At 42.1% G+C, this 23823-nt stretch overlaps 1 protein-coding gene across 4 annotated transcripts in view; it reads left to right on the top strand.

Annotated features, from left to right (window-relative positions):
* The window catches only part of FGGY (FGGY carbohydrate kinase domain containing), a 196901-nt gene that overhangs the window by 92044 nt on the left and 81034 nt on the right, over positions 1 to 23823 (top strand). For 3 of the 4 annotated variants that reach the window (XM_030571519.1, XM_030571522.1, XM_030571521.1), the window contains 2 exons: positions 5713 to 5837; positions 20192 to 20298. In XM_030571519.1, the coding sequence (XP_030427379.1) occupies positions 5713 to 5837; positions 20192 to 20298 (232 nt within the window). Of the gene's footprint in view, positions 1 to 5712; positions 5841 to 20191; positions 20299 to 23823 lie in introns of all 4 variants that reach the window. The other variant, XM_030571520.1, reaches the window with a different exon arrangement.

The raw sequence follows: 23823 nt of genomic DNA, 5'->3' as shown, positions 1-23823 counted from the left end.
AAGAGCTGAGTCAGCTGAGGCCCCCTGCTGTGCTTTCCTTTTGTTGTTTTTAAAAAGACTGGTAAGCACTAAAAGTCTGTTTCTGTTAAATATTAGTAAGATTCTGCCACTCTCATTTTTGCTTACTAAAGTGACTGAAGACATATTGTTGTCTGCTTTGTGTATTGCGTCTGGTAAATAAGTGGTTGCTGTGGCAACTGTCTAGAAAGGTGGTGGGTCATTGGTACCACATAAATTCTTTAAACAAAACTAGATCATAGCAAATTCCGGAGTTAGTCTTCAAGGAAGGATAAAAGAGGAGGAAAGGCTTCAAACGACTTTTTTTCTTTTGTAAACTTGCTGCTCTGCAGGAGGGGAAAAAACCCTACTAAAAATGAGTGATATTGTTCAAAATAAAAATGTGAATCAAGGCAGTGCATTGAGAAGGGCTGTGTGTGTCTTAGTGGAACAGTTGTGTGAATGTGAAAGAAAGTTTTTTGCCTTTAAATAATTATGAGTCTGTTGTGTTAGGCTTAATTCTACAAGAGGCAGATGATTTGCACAAGTGATTACTTTAAACCAAAGACGGTATGCAGTCTATTTGAAAAGACTCAATGAGGACACAGTACTCTCAGTGCCTGCCTTTGTTTGCAGAGTTCTCATCTCCCTCTCCTCCACTCTGAAAATTTGCTTCCTTTGCCTTCCCTGAAAGGTGTTACCTATTGTTGGATTAGAAATATGTGGTTGTTTAGCACTTTTGCTCTTGCTGTGATACTACTTTGCTTCCTAAGCCAGTGTGTACCTTGCTGTGTTGCTTTTGTAGGAGTCAACATCATTCCTCCATGGGGCTAATGTCTTTATTTCAATGGCAAGCCCACACCTATCGACTGTGCTTTACACAGTTACCACTTTTAGAAACCAGTATTTTCTGTGGTTACCCCCATCCTGGTAGTGTTTGAGTTACCTCCTAATACCTTGTGTTTAAAATGGGAAGCTAAGGCATGGTAACTGGGTGGTATCCTATTGTGTTCCTATTCCTTGTGTGTTTTACTTCACCATTATGGATCCTTGCCCTTCCAAATTCTATGTACTTTGATGCTGAGCTGACTTTTCCAACTTCTCAGTTATTGTAAGTATATGGGTCACCATTCCTTCCCACTTCCCTGCACATTGGTGGGTAGAATCAAGGCTCTGCCCACTCCACACCCACTTACAGGTGCATGGGTGGGAGAGCAAATTCCACTCTGAGGGATAAAGTCCTGGCCCCCTGGAGCTTGTTTCCCTTGCACCCAGACTCGCTATGCAGACAGGGCTCTGCGGGTGTAGCTCATGATGCTTCACTGATCTCTAAGGCCTAGGGGTTGAGGTGGAGGGGAAAATACAGCATTCCCTCTTTACCACACTCACAGCCTGTCACCCAGCTGCTGGGTGACCCGGGGGATGCTTTCTTTCTCGGCCCATTATCTTTGCTGTTCTAGAGGAAGTGGCTCCCCTCTCTCATTTTCTCTCCAGTCTCTTTCATCTCATCCTTGCCTCTGCCTGCTTGCTGCTGGGTGGGAGAGAGGGATTTCTCTCTTCTCTTAACTGCTGGATGAGGAAAAGGAGACTCTCCTCTCCTGGCTGATGGAGACGAAGAAAACTGTTGCCTCCCTTATCTGTCTTTGAGCTGGTAGGAGGAAAGGGGTCTCCATTCATCTTATTCCTGTAGCCCCAAAGCACTCCGTTCTCTTTCTTCCCCAACAGGGGTTTGGTGTGTGTTTCTGAATGGCTTCTTATTGCCTTTCCGCCCAGGAGTGGGAGGCAGTGGGAGCTGCACTGCTGGATCCATTTGCTCAGCGTTTTAGAGCGGGATTGCTTCTCAAGTTGGTTTGTCACTTGTTCTCCCTAGGTCATGCCAAGGGCTATGCCTAAAATCAGGCTCCAGCAGAACTGGCAATGTGGGAGTGATATGAGCAGATCTCTCATGCTGTCAGAAAGTGGCTTCAGTTAGGGAAGAATTATTCTTGCTCACTCTGACTTCTTCTAAAACCACCTGGGCGTGTTGTGTGTTTAGTGCCTTTTTCTAAAACACAAAATGACTGTATCTGAAATTCACAACAAACTCACCTCCCCATATTCCACTCCAAAGGGGAAAACCATAATGTAGACTATTCTAATGATCTTTCTGTTGCAAAGAAATCCATATGGTCATTTTCTACTGCTTACATCAAGAAGAGAATTATCTGTATCTCTAAAATTGTTCCCTAAAAGCTCATTAGTCATAGATACAGTCATTGAATAACTGGTAAGAAAAGATATTGTCTAATAGTAGCACCGATCTTTAGAATGGACTCTAACCACTTAATAATTACATGTTACAATACTTGACCATTCAGACTGAACAAACAAATCTTCTGTGGGAGTGAGTGGTGATTTTCCATCAGAATAATTTCATCTGACATTGGATGTACAAAATGAGCTAGCTGTGCACATTAAGGAGGTGCAGTTGATTCTGAAGCAAAAGCTGTGGTTGTAGCTGCATGAACTTCCTTGAGCCTCCTCCTAGCTGCAAGGTCGCTCTAGTCTTGCTCTCCGATGTCTTCACTTTAACTCCACCTTTCTGAAATAGAAATATCTTGCTGTCTAACCTTATTTAAAAAAGTGAACTTGTGATATACTTAGAAAGTTGAGCATGATTTTTCTGAGCCTATGAGCAATAAAACATTGGCATTTGTCCTCTAGGAATTAGAGGAGACCAGCAATTCATTTCACATAAGCCATCAAGAGGTGGAAATGGTCACTTTTGGTTAGTAGTATAATGAGTTGAATGAGCTAGTTGGAAAGCTTTGAATAATCCATGTGTGTGGATTTAAAATTCTCAATATGAAACTTTGAAGGGGAGATCATGGGGACCTCTGTTGCTGAGTGTTTCACAGCCTGGCTGGTGATTTAACACCCAGAAGCTCTGTGTTTGGGGGCAGGATAAGCCTGTTTAATCTCAAAATACATTACACATTTGATTTGTAAGTGATTTGATAAGGCAATTGTATACCATGTCTTAAAACAAAAAAACAAAAAAACCAGCAGCAGCACGGCCAGATGTCTTTCATGACTGTAACATATATACTAAGATTTGAAGGCCCACCACAAAGTGAATGAGTCAACAATGTGATGCAATTGTGAAAAACACTGATTATACTGGGCTATTAACAGGCTCTTGTATATATGACACAGGAGATAATTGTCCCACTCTACTTGGCAATGGTGAGGCCACAGCTAGAGTACTGTGCCCAGTTCTGAACACTGCCCTTTAGGAAATATGTGGACAAATTTAAGAGTCTGAAGAAGTGCAACAAGAATGATAAAACGGTTAGAAAACCTGACTTCTGAGGAAAAATTTAAAAAAACCAGGCATGTTTAGTCTTGAGGAATGCATTACGCTCATGAAAACCCACTGAGAAAATAGAACTCTTATTTTAAACAGAAATTGTGCCAGTTGTGCTCAGAAGATTTGTTGAACTAAGCAAGTTTTAAAGATAAGCCCTGTTGAATGAATTTGGAGTTTGAGTTAGAGCCAAGGCATTGGCAAGGAAGTGTGTGGAAGCTCACACTGTGCCTTTGTGTGCCTCATTCATTTAACCTGTGGATGAATAAAGAGGCGTGGATTCCAGGAGCTGTCAGTCCTGTCTTACTGCTTTGTATCTAGCTATACTCCAGCACCACCCCAGGGAAAGACCTTTTACATGGAGATGGGCCTGAATCAAACCCCCCATCCTGAAACACCTGAACTCCGAAGTATCCAGACCTGGATCCTATCTTCATAGCTTGGGCCTATCCCTATCTTTATCATAGTTCAGAGATTGATAGCCTTTGGCATGCAGCTTGCCACGGTAAGCACCCTGGTGGGACGGGACGGTTTGTTTACCTACTGCGTCCGCAGGTCCCAACACCCCCATTGGCCTGGAATGGTGAACCGAGGCCACTGGGAGCTGCAATTGGCTGGACCTGTGGACGTGATGGGTAAACAAACAGGCCTGGCCTGTGTGCCAAAGGTTGCCAGTCCTGGTCATAGTTGATTAGTTAAAATCTTTCCTGTTGGGGGGAAAAAAAAAAAAAGTTAAAAGCTCAGATTCCCTCCAGTGTGGTGGCACAGAACATGGCAGAAAGGCCCTGTTGCAGAATGCCAGACAGATTGGGGAGGGTAGTTTTTGGTGGTTCAACGTAGCCTCCACTGCAACTAGCCAACACAGACTCAGAAGTGGGTGGTCCTAGCCACGAAGGAAATGTGGCAGGATTTCATTGATTTAATGGTTCTGAACAGCCTCTGCTGGCTACTACAGAGACGCTAATGGACATTAAAGGCACCACTTTTCTGGTGGAACTCCTGAAGGCGAGTGGAGATGGAAATGCCTCTGGGCCAAGCTGATGCAGGAGGTACAGTTTTCACTTATTTGCATCAGCACAAGTGAATCTGCCCCAAGGTATCTAATTTTGTTATACCAATATAATAAAAAGCAGCAGGATCTTAAGAGGGATAAGGCAAAGATGCCACATTTATTGTAAATATAATAATAAAGCAACAGATAAAAATAAACAACGTTGTTTAACCACTTATTCCTATGACTATTTATTCCTTATCTATATTCACACAATCATTCATTCAGGTTCTGTATAGGTGTTATAGTTACCAGCCTAGAAGTTGCTCATGCCAAGTTACTGGCCAGGTATCTTGGTCATGAGGATGGAGCCGAGTCTGTGTCAGATGCACCTGATGCTCCTGGAGGTTGGCAGCAGAACCAGAAACTCAAAGTCCTCAGTCTTTGGAGTTCATTCTTATAGGAATTAATTCCTATGTTAGTGTATGGGAGCTGTTTCATCCTGCTGTTGCTGACTCAATCAGCAGATGGCACATTCCTGGTGGCTCCACACTGTCTAAAGTGGCACATTCCTTCCAGGTGTTTGGGGTGGATCCCAGTTTACCCTACGCGGGTTGTCTGGTGGTCCACTTGACACATTCTTCGGCCGATGGATCGTTTCTGGGCTGGCACCTCCCTAGCCATTCACATACAGCAAGCATTCATCAACATACATTCCATATTTTAGGCAGAGTCAATTAATGGCTTAAGGCTCACAGCAGGGGTGATAACATAGTGTCCACTTCAAGAACAAAGTCAATTAACTTGTTTGTAAATTTTACATAGTAATAGAGTATCTTTCACAGGACAGATACAATCAATGTTTTCTGCAGACAGGAGCTTACAAGTTTAGACAGAAGAACGGAAAGATTTTTGTACCTGGCGAAACTGGGAGGGTCACTGTCACTTGAGGGAATCACTGTTAGAACCTTCTTTAATATCCCTACAATTTCTAAAATACCTTTATTTCTGCAGATATGAAGTCAGTGGCTACAATGTAAAGCATGAGCCTGTTAGTCTGTTGATATACCTAGTAAAAAGATCACACCATGTTAAATGGAATTTTTACAGGTTATAGTAAAAGTTGTTCCTCTTCGCTATACTGGGCATTGAATAGTTATCAGTTCTTAAACTCTTGTGAGCAGCATGATACAGCACAGTTGTGTTTAATATACACACAGTGCAACTGGTATTTGCTAAGTACATGGAGTTTTCAATACACTTTTTTGAGGGATAGTGCATTAAACAGCGGTGGGAAAAAGTGCTTTTTCAGGAAAATGCATGTTTGCTTTTCTGTTTATCAAACTGATGGGTGTTTGCTTTACTTGTGTCTGCTCAGGAAACCAGTCCTGTCTCCTGGAAGCTTCTGTTGGAAATGGCCTACGCCAGAGGCTGCAAAAGACCTCGGTCTTGCTGAAGGGACTGCAGTAGCAGCATCTCTCATTGATGCACATGCTGGAGGACTAGTGTATTCTTATATATTTACTGTTTCTCGGAACAGGGATATTATTGAAATTAAATTTTTATGTTTCTACAAACACAGGTAACTAAGCAGCACGTTGCTCTTATGCTGAAAGACCAATTCTTATCAAGTAGCACACTTAAAAAAATCTTTATAAATTAGAGGCTGAGGAACTGGGGCTTATTTAGTTTGCAGAAGAGAGAGTGAGGAGGGATTTGATAGCAACCTTCAGCTACCTGAAGGGGTTCCAAAGAGGATGGAGCTTGGCTGTTCTCAGTGGTGGCTGATAACAGCAGAAGAAGCAATGGTCTCAAGTTGCAGTGGGGGAGGTCTAGGTCTGATATTAAAAAAAACTATTTCACTAGGAGAGTGGTGAAACACTGGAATGGGTTACCTAGGGAGGTGGTGGAATCTCCATTCTTAGAGGTTTTTTAAGATCCAGCTTGACAAAGCCCTGGCTGGGATGATTTAGTTGGGGATTGGTCCTGCTTTGAGCAGGGGGGTGGACTGGATGACCTCCTGAGGTATCTTCTAATCCTAATCTTCTATGATACAAAAAAAGAGTGTGTGTAAACGTCACTAAAATCAATTTGAAATTTTCAAGTGTCCACTCATTTTTGTTGCCTCCATTTTCAGGTTCTCAATTTGAGACACAAAGGACCTAATTCTCAGGGGCTGAGAGTCTAGTGCTCCCACTGAGCTTCCCATTTCTTCAACACATTAGGAAAAACCCACCTCAAGTACAAAATAAAATGCTCAGCCAAAAATCATGGGCCTGATGCAGGAATCTCTCAGGGAAGTTCTCTGGCTTGTGCTACATAGAGTTCAGACTAGATGACAATAAGGGTTCCTTCTGGCCTTAAAAATCTATGAAACCTCATTGACATTTTTCAAAAAATTTCACTCATATTTCCCTAATTTAACAAAAATATTTGAGCTCAAAAGTTGTAAAATTTCTGAGGAAAAACATTTAACGGCAAATATTTCACTAACCTCTGATAGTATTACTATAAGGTATTCACTCAGCTCTACGTAGTATTATAATGTCCATTTCATAGACCAGAGGTAAAGAGACTTAAATAATTTGTTCAATGTCACATAGATACAGATTGTTCCCTGCAGCAAAATGACCCTTCCTGACAAGCTTGCTTCTGCTACCTGTACCATTGATCACAGGTAATGAGGGGTAGCAGGCTTCACAGAGCTGTTACATCCCACATTCCACTGCAGGTGAATGGGAAGGAATGGGGAAGATACCATACAGGGTCAGACCAAAGGTCCATCTAGCCCAATATCCTGTCTTCCGAGGCCAATGCCAAGTGCCCCAGAGGGAATGTACAGTACAGGAAATCAGCAAGTGATCCATCCCCTGTAGCCCGTTCCCAGCTTCTGGCAAACAAAGGGCTATCTCCTTCATCTGTAAATGCTCAGAAATTGAGACTATGGTTATTGTGAGTACGGTTCATACTGTACCACCTCTGACTACCATGCAGGGATGAGGTCCCCTGTGTTCTGTCTTGTACAGACAAATAAAGCAGTCAGAGTCTGCCCCAGTAAATTGACAGTTTAAGTGTCAATAGGACACAAGAGACAGATGAAAGGAGGGGTGGGGGTGAGGGGAACTGGTGAGGATTAGGTGTCAATGAGACTAATAGAGTTTAGGAAGAAAACAGTAGTCTAAAAAAAACAAAAGGAAGCTGGGTCTATTTAAGTATCCCGTATAAAGCATAAATGAGAGATTATAGAACAAACTGTTTTGGTGCTAAAATAATTTAAATGTACTGGTAAAACCTTGAACCTTTTCAGAAGGCTTTTACTTTGAGACTCCATGGAGCTGTTGGATGTGTGCATCATCGTACTTCATTGGCTGAATTTAGGTTGACTTAAAACATGGTTCAGCCCCATAACTCCCCAGTGGTAGGGGTAATCTCCCTCTGTTTAAATAATGGAATGGAGACCTTTGTGCATTTCCTTTATACTAGCCCAATGTGGGACGTAGCACAAAAACTGCTTGCTTTATTAGGATTATGGGTGTAATTCATTTAAAATAACGAGTCGTCCTTGTGGCACCTTAGAGTCTAAGGTGCTACAAGGCCTCCTCATTGTTTTTACTGATACAGACTAACATGGCACATAGCATCCACAGTTTGTAGCCACAAAAAATGGAATCTAGCTATTAAAAATCTGATCTGGTGTCAGTCATTCGTTAGCCGACTTTCTGTTGAGCATTCCTGAACTTCGAGTGTATGTGAAATCTAGATTCAGTCTGAAAGCTTTTGGTTTTCACCAGTCTTTAGCTTTGAGTTTGAAAACAAACTTAAAAGTCTAGCCCAGATTTGCCAGAAGGCTTAAATCTTTCAAACAAATCTGAAATAATTGCTGTTTACACGTTTGAGGTGTCTAAATCTCTTCAAAAAGAAGAACAGGAGTACTTGTGGCACCTTAGAGACTAACACAGTTATTTGCGCATAAGCTTTCGTGGGCTACAGCTCACTTCTTCAGATGCATAGAATGGACCATATAGTAAGGAGATATATATACATCTAGAACATGAAAAGGTGGAAATAGCCATATCAACTCTAAGAGGCTAATTAATTAAGATGAGCAATTATCAGCAGGAGAAAAAAAAGTTTTGTAGTGATAATCAGGATGGCCCATTTCAGACAGTTGACAAGAGGTGTGAGGATACTTAACATGGGGAAAATAGATTCAATCTGTGTCATGACTCAGCCATTCCCAGTCTCTATTCAAGCCTAAATTAATGCTGTCTAGTTTGCATATTAATTCAAGTTCAGCAGTTTCTCATTGGAGTCTGTTTTTAAAGCTTTTCTGTTGCAAAATTGCCACCTGTAAGTCTGTTAATGAGTGACCAGAGAGGTTGAAGTGTTCTCCTACTGGTTTTTGAATGTTATGATTCCTGATGTCAGATTTGTGTCCATTTATTTTTTTTGCATAGAGACTGTCCATTTTGGCCCATGCACATGGCAGAGGGGCATTGCTGGCAGATGATGGCATATATCATATTGGTAGATGTGCAGGTGAACAAGCCCCTGATGGTTTGGCTGATGTGATTAGATTCTATGATGGTGTCACTTGAATAGATATGTGGACAGAGTTGGTATCAGGCTTTGTTGCAAGGATAGGTTCCTGGGTTAGTATTTTTGTTGTGTGGTGGCTGGTGAGTGTTTGCTTCAGGTTGGGGGGCTGTCTGTAAGAGAGGACTGGTCTGTCTCCCAAGATCTGAGAGAGTGAGGGATCATCTTTCAGGATAGGTTGTAGATCTTTGATGATGAGCTGGAGAAGTTTTAGTTGGGGGCTGAAGGTGACAGCTGGTGGTGTTCTGTGATTTTCTTTGTTGGGCCTGTCCTGTAGTAGGTGACTTCTGGGTACTCTTCTGGCTCTGTCAATCTGTTTTTTCACTTCAGCAGGTGGGTATTGTAGTTTTAAGAATGCTTAATAGAGATCTTGTAGATGTTTCATCTGAGGGATTGGAGCAAATGTGATTGTATCTTAGAGCTTGGCTGTAAACAATGGATCATGTGGTGTGTCCTGGATGGAAGCTAGAGGCATGTAGGTAAGTATAGCTGTCAGTAGGTTTCCAGTATAGAGTGGTGTTTGTGTGACCATTGCTTGTTAGTACAGTAGCATCCAGGAAATGGACTGCTTGTGTGGATTGGTCTAGGCTAAGGATGATAGTGGGATGGAAATTGTTGAAATCATGGTGGAATTCCTCAAGGGCTTCTTTTCCATGGGTCCAGATGATGAAGACGTCATCAATGTAGCGCAAGTAGAGCAGGGGTGTTAGGGGATGAAAGCTGAGGAAGTGTTGTTCTAAGTCAGCCATAAAAATGATGGCGTACTGTGGGCCATGCGGGTACTCATCGCATTTTTGGCATGGTTTTGATGTGAAATGCATCAGAAAGAAAAGGGAATAAGCTGGAATACTCCCTTGCAAAATGAGATCACCGAGCTTCACAAAGCTGCTCTCTGTTCTTGCCAGGAAAGTGCAGGATGCTTAATTCTGGGCTTGTAGCTTAGTGAAAGTATTGATAGAAATTATTTTCAGATGTCTTTTAAAATGAAATGCATTTGAAATTTTGAAGCCCGCATACTTTTTTGTACTGATTTGGGGGAAGGTGTATTTTATTTTGCTTTTGAAAGTTTTTCATTTCATCTTTAATGCATGTCATCCACATGCCATTTCAGTCATACTTCATGAAGACTTCAGTAGAACTACTCAAGGGATGAATTTGCCCACTATGCTTTATTTACCATTTTCCTTCCAGCTGGTTTTATCACCAGTAGTTTTTAGTCTTAGAGCTCCAGCATCATCTGGTTATTGAAATACATTTGTGACCTTTGGAAGTAGGAAAAAGGAAGACAGATTTTCGGGTAAAAGTTGTTCCCCGAGAACTGTATCTCACAAGATTTCAAGTTTCTGTGCTTCTCTACATGCATAGAGTTTATAGTGGGAGCTTCATGCATGTAGGGAAAACAAAGATCTGTGTCTTGCTCCACTTTGTCATTCTGAAAGGACAGTTTTGCTCTTCAAACTGGATTTACCAGTGTTTACAAAAATGCCTCTGTAATTCAGAGCTTTCGTACTTCCTATGTCCAACTGCCAGTAAAGCATTTGGGTCTGGTGGACTATGTCAAGAGAGGCATGAGCATGGACAATGCTTACTTGATGTCCCAGTGGTTTGACTGCTGAGGAAAAACTGAACTATGCAGCCCAAAGAGCATTGTTCTTGGCCGTCAGCTACAAATTGGTGCTTTTCCATAGAGTTGAACTGAGGCCCGTCTGTCTGGAGATACACACTTCACAAAGGGGATGGCAGTGAGTGGTGGAGCTTGGAGAAGAGCCTCTCAGAGATGGTCTTAGGCAGTCATGCCTAGTAGTTGGAGTAGGTGTCAGGTCTAGTGGTCAAAGCAGAAGGTCAGAAGCAAAGTCAGAGCCAAAAGTCAAAACAGAGTCGGATGCAGAAATTGGAGCCAAGAGTCAGAACCAGATTACCTGGAATATGGAAAGGCAGGAGCAGGGCTGGTTCCAAGTAGGGGCAAGGTTGGAACAGGACTAGAACAATGCAGGGGGTGGGGCACGATCTAAACTGGAATGAGGCTGGGTACAGGGCAGGGTCAGGGCTGGAGCAGGGCTTGGACTGAGGCAAGCCCAGGGAGGCAGAGACACCGCAGCTGCATGCACTGAGTAGCCACAAAGCCTCTGCAGCTGCGTGGCTTAAGAGCAAGAGCAAGTGCCTCTCTGCCGTATCCAATCAGGTGGTTCTGCTGTGGTCCAAGTACTCTCATTGGCTGCCTGGTGGCTGGGCAGGTGCAGCTGGAGGCCCTCATTCCTGACACTACCCTGTAGAAACTGGTTTTCCCTTCTAGTTTTTACTAAAACAAAGCCACCTGGTTCTGATCCTCTTCTCTAGTTCCCTGCTTGAGCTACTGCAGCCCTAGGGGTGGACTAATTCCTGCAGTCTGTGCAGCCCCAGTGGGAGGTAGATGCAGGGACCAGGATGAAAATAGAAATGATGGACGTGGAAGAGGAACTATTGTAGGCTCCCCCATAATTAGCTCCACACCTGCAAACTGGGTAGCCATAGAAAGTTTCACCAACGTGGTTGCTTTGGTACTAATTACTTAATCTTGGATCCCAGGAAAAATGTTCTTTCAGACTGTATTACATTAATGTGCACAAGAGAACTTTTAGTTCTCACACAGGCCAGTTAGTATGCAACATGTTGGTGCCCTTTAGAAATCACACCCCCTAGTGTGCATTGCTGCTCCATGTAGACAAGCCCTCATAGGCTGTGATCAAGTGATCCCTCTTTGTTAAGCTAAAAATATAGACTCAAGGAATTTAATCTCTATTAGGCATGTTTTTCAATCTTAATTATTCTTGTGGCTGTTCTCTGAACCCTTTCCAATTTAACAACATCCTTCTTGAACTGCGAATACCAGAACTGGACACAGTATTCCAGCAGCTCTTACATCAGTGCCAAATACAGAGGTAAAGTAACCTATCTATTCCTACTTAAGGTTCCCCTGTTTATGCAACCAAGGCTCTCGTTAGTCCTTTTGGCCACAACATCACACTGAGAGCTCATGTTCAACTGGTTATCCACCATGACCCCTGAATCCCTTTCAGAGTCACTGCTTCCCAGGATAGAGTCCTCCATCTTGTAAGTATGGCCTAGATTTTGTTCCTAGATGTGGACATTTACTTTTAGCTGTATTAAAACAGATCTTGTTTGCTTGTGTCCAGCTGGCCAAGCAATCCAGATCAGTAACTTGTCCTTTTCATTATTTACCACTCCAATTTTTTATCATCTGCACACTGTATCAATGATGACTGTATGTTTTCTTTCACATTATCGATAAAAATGTTAAAGTAACATAAGGCTAAGAACCGATCCATGCGGGACCCCTCTAGAAACACACCCACTCAATGATGATTCTCTGTTTTCAGTTACATTTTGAGACCAATCAGGTAGCCAGTTTTTAATCCATTTAATTTGAATCCATTATGATCAGCTTGGAGTTGGATAGACAGGTGGGGAAATTTCCTGTTACCTGAATTTCCTTTTCTGAGCTTTTCACATCCCACAAACATAAGGTCTGGCTCCCCAGTCTCAGGTGATGGGGAGTCAAAACTGATCTTTTGTTCTGGCTGGGACACAGGACTGACACTTTCCCAGAATGATAGTGTCCAAATGTAAGCGGGCACAGACTCACCTTGCGGCCCCTCCTGCTTGTTAGCCTCAGGAATTAGCTTCCAGCATCCAGAGCGCCTTCTGCTGGCCAGCGATCCACCTTACTGCTGGCCCCCATGTTCTTCCCAGGACCCCAGTGCCCCTTTTACCAGGAGCTGCCCCCTGGCAGTACCCCAACCATTCTGGGTCTCCCCTTCCCAGGGGAACCCCCACCCACTATCCACACTTCACCTCAGTCTTGACCCAGTCTCCATCTAGACCCCATTCACTGGGGCAGATTGCAGTATAAGCCACTCATCACAGGCAAAGGGGTTCAGACCTGCTGCCTCTGCCTCCCCATTGCAACCCTGCACCTATTCAGCCTATAGTCAGACCTGCAGCCTGGGGCTTTCTGGGCCAGAGCTCCCAGTTCCTCTGGCTCTTCCCCAGCCCTGCTCCCAATCTAAGTGTCTTGCTTAAGTCCCTTCAGCCAGGCCCTTCTCCCTCTACAAGCAGAGGGATACTGTCTGGGCCTTTAGCTCACAGCCTCTTTATAGGGGCCAGCTGGGCCTGACTGGGGTATGGCCACAGCTGAGCCTACTTTCCCCAATCAGCCCAGGCTTCTTGCCCCAACCACAGCCCTCTCCTGGGCTGTTTCAAGCCACGCAGGGCAGGAGTGGGTAACCATCCTGCTACACAAAACCTCTACAATACTAAATTTCCTGTTAACCATCATGCTGTAAACTAGTATCTGTTGAAGGCATCATGTTGTGGAGGACTCTCCTGCCAAGCACTGCATCTGCAGGTCACACAGGATGTGTCTCAGAGGTGTTCATGGAGACTTGGTTTTCAGAGTTACTGATCAACCAGAGCACTCATGAGCATCAGCCAGAGCTGCAAGTGTTTATCACCTCTGAAAATTAAGCTTCTTTGACTTAAGGCCAGATGGATGGTTAGGCACTAGCTTAGGAGTTGGGAAATGCAGGTTCATGAGGCCTTGGCTACACTCACACTTTACAGCGCTGCAACTGGGGTGTGAAAAAACACCCCCCTGAGCGCTGCAAGATACAGCGCTGTAAAGCGTCAGTGTAATCAGGGCAGCAGCGCTGGGAGCGCGGCTCCCAGCGCTGCACTCTACACCCGTAAGGGATGTGGCTTACATGCAGCGCTGGGAGAGTTCTCTCCCAGCACTGCTGCTCCGACTACACTCACACTTCAAAGCGCTGCCACGGCAGCGCTCCGAAATTCCAAATGTAGCCATACCCTCAGTTCCCTGCTCCACCATTAACTTCCTGTGCAATCATGGGCATATCATTTAACCTCCCTTCCTCTGTTCCCCATCTGTAAAATGGGGCTATTAGTAACTCACAGGGGTGTTGCAAGGATAAACACATTAAAGACTGTGAAGCCCTTTGGGAACTACTGAGAAGCGCTATGTAAGAGCCAGATATTATTATTTACAAAAGTATGTAGGCACCTAAAGATGCAGATAGGCACGTAATGGGATGAGTACCTAAGAGAGTGCCTAGCTGCCATTGTCTTTCAATGAGAGATGGGTGCCTAAACTGTACAGGCAATTTTGTATATTCCTGTAGGTGCCTAGCTGGCTCTTTAGTGTGTAAAACATCTTTGTAAATCTGGCCTTTAATACCTCAATTTGAATTTAGGTGGTGGTTTTTTTTTAATTAGGTACCCTGATTTCAGGATTCCAACCACAGTTAACATCAAAGTTTGAAAGTCTCTCTCACACATGTACAATGTGTTTGTTTTATTTATGTGTGTGTTTCATTATTAATCCAGCAAGGTTCTATTTTCAAAGTCAGCCTGTTTCGATATTAAAACATGGAGACCTCCCTGTGTGGGGGTTTATTGCCGAGATGCGGAGATGTCAGACCAAATGCTGCGAGCACTAGAAATCTTCTCCTCTTTCCATGTTAAATTTGGCATGCTGTATGTCATTCAGTAAACAAATTCTGAAGGTAGATCCGGCCCCAGCTGTCCTGCTGGTGTCAGAAATGCTTGGAATTCTTGTAAATCAGAGAACCAGAGAAGAGAATTTGTTGTTGTTAGTTTGTACTAGCATAGCATCTAGAAATCTAACAGAGATTGGGACTCCATCATGCCATGTGCTGTGAAGACCCATAGAGAGAGAGTCTTCCAAAGAGCTTGCATTCTAACTAAACAAAACACACACACAGTGTTGGTTGGGGAAACAAAGGCACAGAGAGGTGAAGCATCTTGTCCAAGATCACATAGCAAATCAGTGGCAGAGCTAGGAATGGAATCTGTGTCCTAAACCTAATCCTAGTCTGGTGCCCCATGCACTGGACCACAATGCCTCTCTAGTAAGTGGAATTCTCTCATTTTCTGATAGTTTATTAAATACACTGGTCAAAACTAAGAAGAACTAAATTAATATTTAGTAAACAGCAGGTACTATTTTAGCATTTTTTTATGATTTCCAATAGTTGTTTCTCCTAGATTATCCATATACTGTACATATTATTATAGTTTCTATTGACCATATTTAATCATTTAATCAGAGCATCTGTACTCTGGCTAGGAAACCAATTAGTCTCATTATGTGGATGGGTGGGCTTTTTAAAAATAGGGAAAATCAGCATATTTTTCACTAGAAGGACTTAACGTTTTCATGTTGTAGAATATACATGATAATGTATAATCTCACATTGAATCACGTTGCTATGAACTATCTTATAAACAAATTCATATTGAACTGTGAGAAATATTTCCACATCTTATTTTTGTGGAGGTAGATGAATATTTGGTACACAAATTTCAACACTTCAAAACACTCCAACGGACCTAATTTTCGTGGAAACACACATGCTTTTACCCTTGCAGTTTTCATGTACAATGCTACAAAGCAAGGGTCAGATTTTCAAAAACTGGGATGGCATTTTTGCAAGCTCAAGTTGTCAGTGCAATAAATGTAGGTGATTTTTTTTGTCCCCACAGTCATTAGCCCCTGCAGTTTAAGGAACTTAAATGTCTAAAGGCAGTAAAAATCAGTGCCTTACTGGCTAAGTGAGATGTATTAAGGGTGCATAAAACTGTGTGCAAAATGGTTACTTGCCCTTGCAATTTTGTGCTTTTGAAAATGGAGGCCTAGGCTAGGGTGGATCAAAAATCTGGCCCTAAATATAAGCAAAATTGTGCCAGCAAAATGAGAGACTGCTTTTCAAAGTCAGGCCTGTAATCTCATATTTTTTTTACATTCCATTTGCTTAGGTTTATTAAAATGTATACCATTCACTAAATACAATATAGACTTGTGTAACAAAATATCCTTTCTTTTAGGACATAAAATATACAATTTGATTTTATGCTGTAAACATGCATCACCGAAGGCCTTTGTAAGGCTTAAGTCATGAACCTTTAGGCAGTGACTTTCTCTTTCTCTTCATCATCTCTTCATCCTTCATGTTGTATATGTTAAACTCATGCATTTATTTAAACATGGAGAATAATTTACTGCACCCAACCTCTTTAGAGTTTGAAGTTTGAATCTTAACAAAACTGCATTAAAGGTCCAGCCTTTCCAGAATTAAGTGATCCTTTGAAATCAACAAGATATTGATTATGTGTGTGTGGGGAAATATACTGAAAGCTGGCCTGATGACATAGTGTTAATTCCTATACAGAGGAATGAACAGCTCTTGTTATCTACACTGCCAGCCACATGGCATATCAGTGAATAAATGTGGATGGGAAATAACTTTTCATATTTTAGAATTTTCAGTCCAGACACCATTTTCCACAGTGCCTCCATATTCCCATACAGGAGCTCTACCAGTCAGATTCCCTGTTCTGGCTCTTCACATAGTGGGTGACATTTAATTGCTTAGGGGCTGGAGAACCAGTCACATGGATCTCTCTGTATGTTTTCCTCAGTGCTGTACAGGTGATGGCTTGGAAAAGGGATGTCTCTCTGTGGTAGAGGGATGCTGACGCAGGGTAGTAGCAAGGAGAGTCACTGCAAAACGAGGACAAATTGAGTGCAAATCAAGGAGAGATGGAAGGAGGTTGTAGGAGGAGAGAATCTGTGAGACGTAAATCTGCTCTGGGAAGGGTTGCCAAATATGGGGCTGGTAGAGAAGAAGATGAAATAAGAAAGACTTGGACTGAAGAGAGAGAGTGCAGAGGAGAGAACGGGGAAGAGAGGGCGAGCATGAGAGTGCACATGAGAAGAGGGTAACCAGAGCAGAGGGCGATCTCTGTAATGCACAGGGGCGGCTCCAGGCACCAGCACGCCAAGTGCTTGCCTGGGTTGGCAAGCCACGGGGGGCACTCTGCCGGTCTCCTCGAGGGCGGCAGGCAAGTTGCCTTCAGTGGCTTGCCTGCGGAGGGTCCGCTGGTCCCACGGCTTTGGTGAACCTCCCGCAGGCGTGCTGCCAAATCCGCGGGACCAGGGACCTCCCGCAGGCTAGCCGCCGAAGGCAGCCTGCCTGCCAGGCTTGGGGCAGCAAAATACCTAGAGCCGCCCCTGGTAATGCAGAACAGCTCTCCTTTCTCCATGGTTGGGTGAGAACTCCTGCTTCCCTTCCACCCCTTCTTTCCAGCTTCTTTAATCATAAAGTTCAGGAAATAAAACTGAAAGAGCCTAAAGAAAAATAGTGGTGGAGAGGAGAGGAAATAAGAAAACTAAGGGGGAAACTGAAGGTTTCCACTGAAAATAAATTCTAATGAAAATGAGGGGGAAAAGGATAGTGTCAGATAATGCAGCTATTATTTTAAAAGTAGAAAAATATTGAATAAAAATATACAGAGGAAAGAGAATGCAGGGAGAAGAGAGAAACATCTGTAACATGGTAAATTTAAGCCAGGAAATATTGAGAATAATTAACTGCTCTAGTTAATGAAAAGTTGCCATGTATTAAAAATGTGATGTCACATGTTTTGGGCATTTTCACCATTTTGTCATAGTGTAGTCTATACACATAGTGTATAGAGGATATGCTTTGGATCAGGGGTTCTCAAACTTGGGGTCGGGACCCCTCTGGGTCGCGAGGTTATTACATGGGGGATCACGAGCTGTCAGCCTCTATCCCAAACCCCGCTTTGCCTCCAGCTTTTATGATGGTGTTAAATATATTTTAAAGTGTTTTTAATTTATAAGAGGGGGTCACACTCAGAGGCTTGGTATGTGAAAGGGGCCACCAGTACAAAAGTTTGAGAACCACTGCTCTAGATTAACCAGTTGTACATTAATTTCCATTGGATGTCATAATTGTTCCATTGAAATACATTCTTCTGAGTGTATCAAAAATGGTCCTCAAAGATAGAACAGTAAAAACAGCACTTTCTCAGCATGCAGACTGAACCACAGTGACATAGTGAAGATTTAGTTTTCATAGCCGGTAAATTTTAACACGCCGTCCATTTCTGCATTTGGCTAGGATTTTTGGATGTTCTGATCTCTGGAATCTGTGACAGCTTTGAAGTCTGAGAGTGGGGTAGGAAGGAGATGAAGAGTTATTTGATATTTACTGCTACAGAGGTCTTGAGTAGCTTCCAAGCTAGTGCATCTGAAATCTGTTACTGAAAAGCTGAAAACTGGAAGCTGAATAGATACATGCCCTTCATTTGACCTAGTCTATTAATTTTAAAGTGCTCTGAGTTAAAACTGAGTATGAGAGGTCTGGCTCTTGAGCCTGTGACCTCAAAAAGCTGGAATAAACTACCTGCTCCATTAAAACAGGCTCCAGCATTGTAGATCTCTTATTGCACAATATCTGAAATACTTTGTTACTGTGGAAAAAAAACCTGAAATTATGACTGCTGTTTCCTGCCATTTGATACTGAGTGTCATATTGTTTTGTATGGTACTAAAGTTTGCTGTCTTAAATCTGTCCTTTGGGGACCTTCACAAAAGAAATTGTGTATCCCATGAGGCTGTCCCAGTGTACTACAGATTCTGACAAAAATAAACGTAAAAACTATTTATAACAGCACTTAAATTGTTCTAAGAGCTGAATTAAATGGCTTGATCTTCATTATAATTCTATGTCATAATTAGGGTTGCTAAATTTGGTTGGATGTATTCCTGGAGATTTCATCACATGACATAATCTTTAATTCCTAGAGACTCCAGGCCAATCCTAGAGGGTTAACAACTGTAATTATATATAATGTTTTTTATTCATTAACATTAATTATAGCATATTATAATTATATCTCACTTCAGTCAATCACAGATAGGACTTTTTGAGAACTCATTGACAGTAAAGTTGGCATAAACACTAAGGGTGACATTCTGGCCCCACTGAAATCAATAGGAAAATTCCTACTGACATCAATAGAGCCAAGATTTCTGCTGAAGCGATACACATTTTCTTAATGTTTAACAGTGATTGAACCACGAGGCTTAGTAACGTTATGGGAGACATACAAATAAATGTCTACCTGTTGCACTGAGACGTCACACCTGGGTAGATTTGTTTGCTGTAGTGGGCAGATAGACTTCTGAATGCCTTCTAGTAGTTCTAACTACTGGTGGATTCTCTGCAGCTTGAGGTCTCCAAACCACAATTTGAAGACTTCAATAACTCGGACATAGGTTAGGGGTTTGTTATAGAAGTGGATGGGTAGGGTTCTGTGGCCTGCTGCTTTGTGCAGGGGGTCAAACTAGATGATCACATTGGTCCCTTCTGACCCTAGAATCTATGAGTCTATAACTATAGTACTTCTTAGTTCAGGAAACCACCTGTTAGACTAAACTATACAAAATCCTTAACGTGTAGTGGGGCATGTCACTGTCTGGCAGGTAAAAGATAAAGCACAATAGGTAGCACCAACACTTTAAGGATTCTGTTTATCTGTACAAATAAATGAATCCCATACATGTACAGAATACCACAGACATAATCTCGGCCTCGTCTTCCACTTGTATATTTCTTGGTTCAAATTGGATTCTGCATTTACACTTGTGTACTCAAGGATTTAGGGTCAGGATTTTAGAGGTATTTAGGTGCCTGAAGATGCATATTAGTACTTAGGAAGATTTTCAAATGTGCCTAGGCTTTGATCAGTGCTACTAGGAGGTACACACACAAACACCCTGCACAGCAGTCAGACAGTAGATGGGGAGGGGACAAAGCAAGAAATCATGAAGGCACTTGCCTGCGATTCAGGAGATTAGGGTTCAATTCCCAGCTCTTCCACAGACTTCCTGTATGATCTTAGGCAAGTCACTTAGTTTCTTTGCATTTCAGTTCTTCATCTGTAAAACAGGCATGATGGTGATATTTCCTTTTGTTTTTTCATCTTTTCTCTATTTAGGCTATTGAAACTGTAAACTCTTGAGTAGAAGGGCTGTCTTTTTCTACACATTTATATGATGCCTGGTACAATGGGGCCATGATTACTGTTGAGGCCTCCTGGCTCTGCTGGAATATAAATAAAATAATAATAATGGGTATAGAGGAGAGTAATTAATCTGTGTAATGCCCCATATGTTTGGAACATCCTTATCTTGTCAATAGAACAGTGTCCACAGTCGCCAGACTGGAGTAGCCCTTTTTAATTGTGAAACTGGTCTGCCCTATAAGTAGTGTGGGATCCTTTGCAACCATTCAAATACTAAACAACTCTGTTTTATGGAAGGTTGGGTTGTTTTTTAAGATACATTTTTTTAAAAATAGGAGTGATTGGAGCAGATGTGAAAGGATATAACCTGCCCTGTGAAAATCAGCCAGTTACGTCCCGGCTTGCTGTGATCTGTGGAACATCTTCCTGTCACATGGGGGTAGGTTTGCTACATGGTCACAGAGATGGTTTTGTATAGTAGCTAATGTCTCTGAAGAGAAATTACACTTTATTTTCCCATCCCCTCCCCCGTTTTTTTTTGTTGTTTGTTACTCTGGTGTGTTCTTTATCTTTTTACTTTCAGATTTTAATTACATATTATGCATTTGCTAGCAACCAGGAGATTTCATAGTAGTAGGGTGACCACATAGCAACTGTGAAAAAAACAGGACAGAGAGTGAGGGGTAATAGGTACCTATGTAAGAAGAAATCCCCAAAAATGGGACTGTCCCTTTAAAATGGGACATCTGGTCACCCTACATAATAGTGGAAATCAATACTGGGGAAAAAACCCTGACATGAAGTGCTAAAGCAAAGTCTAACGCAACGCTGCAGAAGCTTAAAGAGAGCAGCATGAAATCGGAGCTGAAGACTCTGAATTTGAGTTATCCATGACAAGCATGTCACTAATGTGTTCCTGAGTAGCGTCTTCAGAGAAGTAGTGTGTGTTCTCCAGCAGCCCTTCTTCCCCCACCTCCTCACTCCATCAATATAAATCCATCTCTCTCTGAGAGCTGCAATGATCTATATTGAATTATGATATGTATGATGACTTCAAAAAAAACCAGATAAGCAATTTTTGCTTTGTTAATTTTTCCCAGTGAATTAACGAAAAAGCTTTTCCTTAACTTGCAATTAAAATTTAGTGTCTGCTTTGGAAATTTATACCTAATTAAAATGTATGAGTCTGAAAGCTATTCCATTTAGAGAATTACCCTTTTCTGCCATATTTTTTATTTAAAACTCATTATGCTCTTAAATTTAGACTGATTATAACTTGAATTTTTCCTGAATGAGCAAATTGGGGCAGGGGTGGTAGAGGTTTTGCTGTCAAGGAAAGGCATCTCAGATTGTGAAAAAAGAGAGCTACTGTTAAATAATGTCATTACTACACATAACAGACGTGCCTATAGCTTGTCCTCATACTGTGTATTCATGGAATAGGCCATGACAGCAGCATGTTAATAAGACAGTGACCTTGTCAGTTATGCCCCAGTTCAGCAAAGGACTTAAGTATGTGCTTAATTTTAAGCATGCCAGTAATCATGTCCCTATTAAGACAAAGCATTTAGCAGGTACTTGAAGTCAATGGGATTTAATTATCTACTTAAACACATGTTTAAATTCCTTGTTAAATCAGGATTTTAGGTCTCAAATCCCAACATCTTTAGCCCTGGTCTACACCTGAAAAGCTATACTGAGATCACTGTGTTGCTTAGGGATGTGGTTTTTTTAATTGATGTAGTTATAGAGGTATAAGCCTTGGGAGATGCAGTTATACTGGTATACAGGTGCCAAAATAGATCTTATTTTGCTGCCCAAACTTATATACTGGTATAACTGCATCCACACTGGGAGTGGAATCTGGGGGGGAGGATTGCCATTTTAACCATAGCAGTATAGTTAAAGCGGCAGAATTTTCCAGTATAGACAAGCTCTAATTGATATACTGTAGATTAGTACTCTACTCCTGTGAGCGTAGTCCCAGTGAAGTATTCATAGAATAAGATACTCCTTGATGTAAATAAGGAGCCCTTAATGGCTTGAGCCCCAGCTTGGGGATAGGCATTTTCTGTGGTTCTTGGAGAAACTTAAACTGGTTTTCATTTAAATGTAACAACTCAGCATTTGCTATGTATTTATTTCCCCCCTTCTCCCAGGTGTGTGTTTTGGTTGTAGGGTTTTGTTGTAGCGTTGTTGGGTTGGTTTTTTTTCAATTTTAAAGGCACCACAATTTCCAATCAACAGACAACAAGCAAATTCTAAGCTGTTCTGGATCAAATCTATGGGAGGTCTTTGGTTTACGTGTCCTTTATCCCCATCTGCTTATATTGTACCAAGTGACTATAGAGCACATAGGGCAATTTTGTGTGTTTTTAATGAGACGTGTATTCAACTGCAGTTGGTTGAACTTAGCTGTACCTTTTTTAATTAGGGCTATAATATGGGAGTTTATTATACTCATGTTTTGTTAGAAATATATTTTTTCTCTTTCTCTCTTTGTACCGAGGGACACTCAAGGCAATAGAGATTAATCATCAGGTTTAATTTAATGCAGTGGGAGAGAGACCTGTGTGGTCAGGCTGGCATTATAAAGTGCCTTTGATCTGCCTCAGGTGCATGGAGCCCCAGTGAGCCAGCAACAATAATACCTTTGTGAGATGATCAGAGAAGAGAGAGAGAAATGGTCTGTATGGAAACTCAACGCCATCCTTTGTTGTGGTTCTGGCGAACGAAAGAGCCAACTGTCAGGAGGAATTCAGAAAACAGAAAGCAGGGTTAAAGTGCGTCAGTTGGGCAGTGGATTTCTTTCAGGCCTCTTACAGGAAACTGTTCAAAATCATCTACTGGATTATTATTTTTTCTTTTGGCACTGGTATGAGTACTTTTGGTGGTATATGTGTGTGGATATAGTATTGCCATTATCTAGGCTGAATGCTCCGTGAGTCACAGAATTAGATATTGCTTGCGAAGGGCATTTACTTTAAACTTACTGAGAAGCTCCATGACCTAGTTTTCATTACCTCAAGGAATCTAAAGAATTTGAACAAAAGATTTTGCTAATCATGCCTTTGATATTTTGAAAGTTACAAATGTTGAACATAATTTTTCTGACGTATATAATAGTTTCATTTATGGTAAAATTCCCATTTTTCTTTCAAATGAGGTTTCATTTTTGGAATTAACTACTGCTTTTCTTGGGCATTCAGACTCCCAGGCCACTTTGTAAGACTGTTTCCACTGAGAGACTTGGATGGCTCAAGCAATGGGCCAAAGGGAGTTTCATAACTAATTAGTGGATTGGTTCAAATCCAGTTCTAGGTTAGTAGTCACCAGAAAGTCACTATTATTTAAAGTCTGGTCTGTGGCCTTTGTAAAAGAAGTTTTTGGCCAGTCTGGACAATTATCCACATCACACAATCCTCAGCTGTCTACTCTGAAAGTAAATCTAAGCAGAAGCCCATTCTCAGTTGGTATGGCAAATGAGTTATCCTCTTATCTTCAAAGGTGGTTTCTTCATTTCAGGGTTGCCATTCATTGCCCGGTGTCATGGTTACAGGATTAGCTGTACTTTTCATCAGTCTCTGTAGCTACCTGTAAGGCCTAACAGGTGCTGAACTCAGAATTGGTAGGTAGAGAGACTTCCATGTTGCCACCCAGCAGCAGCTATAACCACCTTGCACCTCACTACCCACGGTTCACTGTTGACACAGACCACAGAAAGTCCTGCCCCAAAAGGTCTGATGACAGCAGACTCATGGATCCTGATTGGCTCCCCACCCCTTTCAAGTGATAGAGCGCCTGCATTTCTCTCAGGATGGATTCCCACAATTCACCAACTTTCAGACCAGGTCCCCAGGCTACAGCTCCCCTGTTCTCAAGCCATGTTTTCTTAGAAGGCCTGGCAGGTTTCGCCACCCAAAAGAGACTTCCCTTCAGCAACTGCAGTGTCCCAGGACAGCTT

This window comes from Gopherus evgoodei, chromosome 8 (genome assembly GCF_007399415.2).
Source record: "Gopherus evgoodei ecotype Sinaloan lineage chromosome 8, rGopEvg1_v1.p, whole genome shotgun sequence".
In the NCBI taxonomy this organism is placed as follows: domain Eukaryota; kingdom Metazoa; phylum Chordata; order Testudines; family Testudinidae; genus Gopherus; species Gopherus evgoodei.
This window is presented reverse-complemented; position numbering and strand designations above follow the sequence as displayed.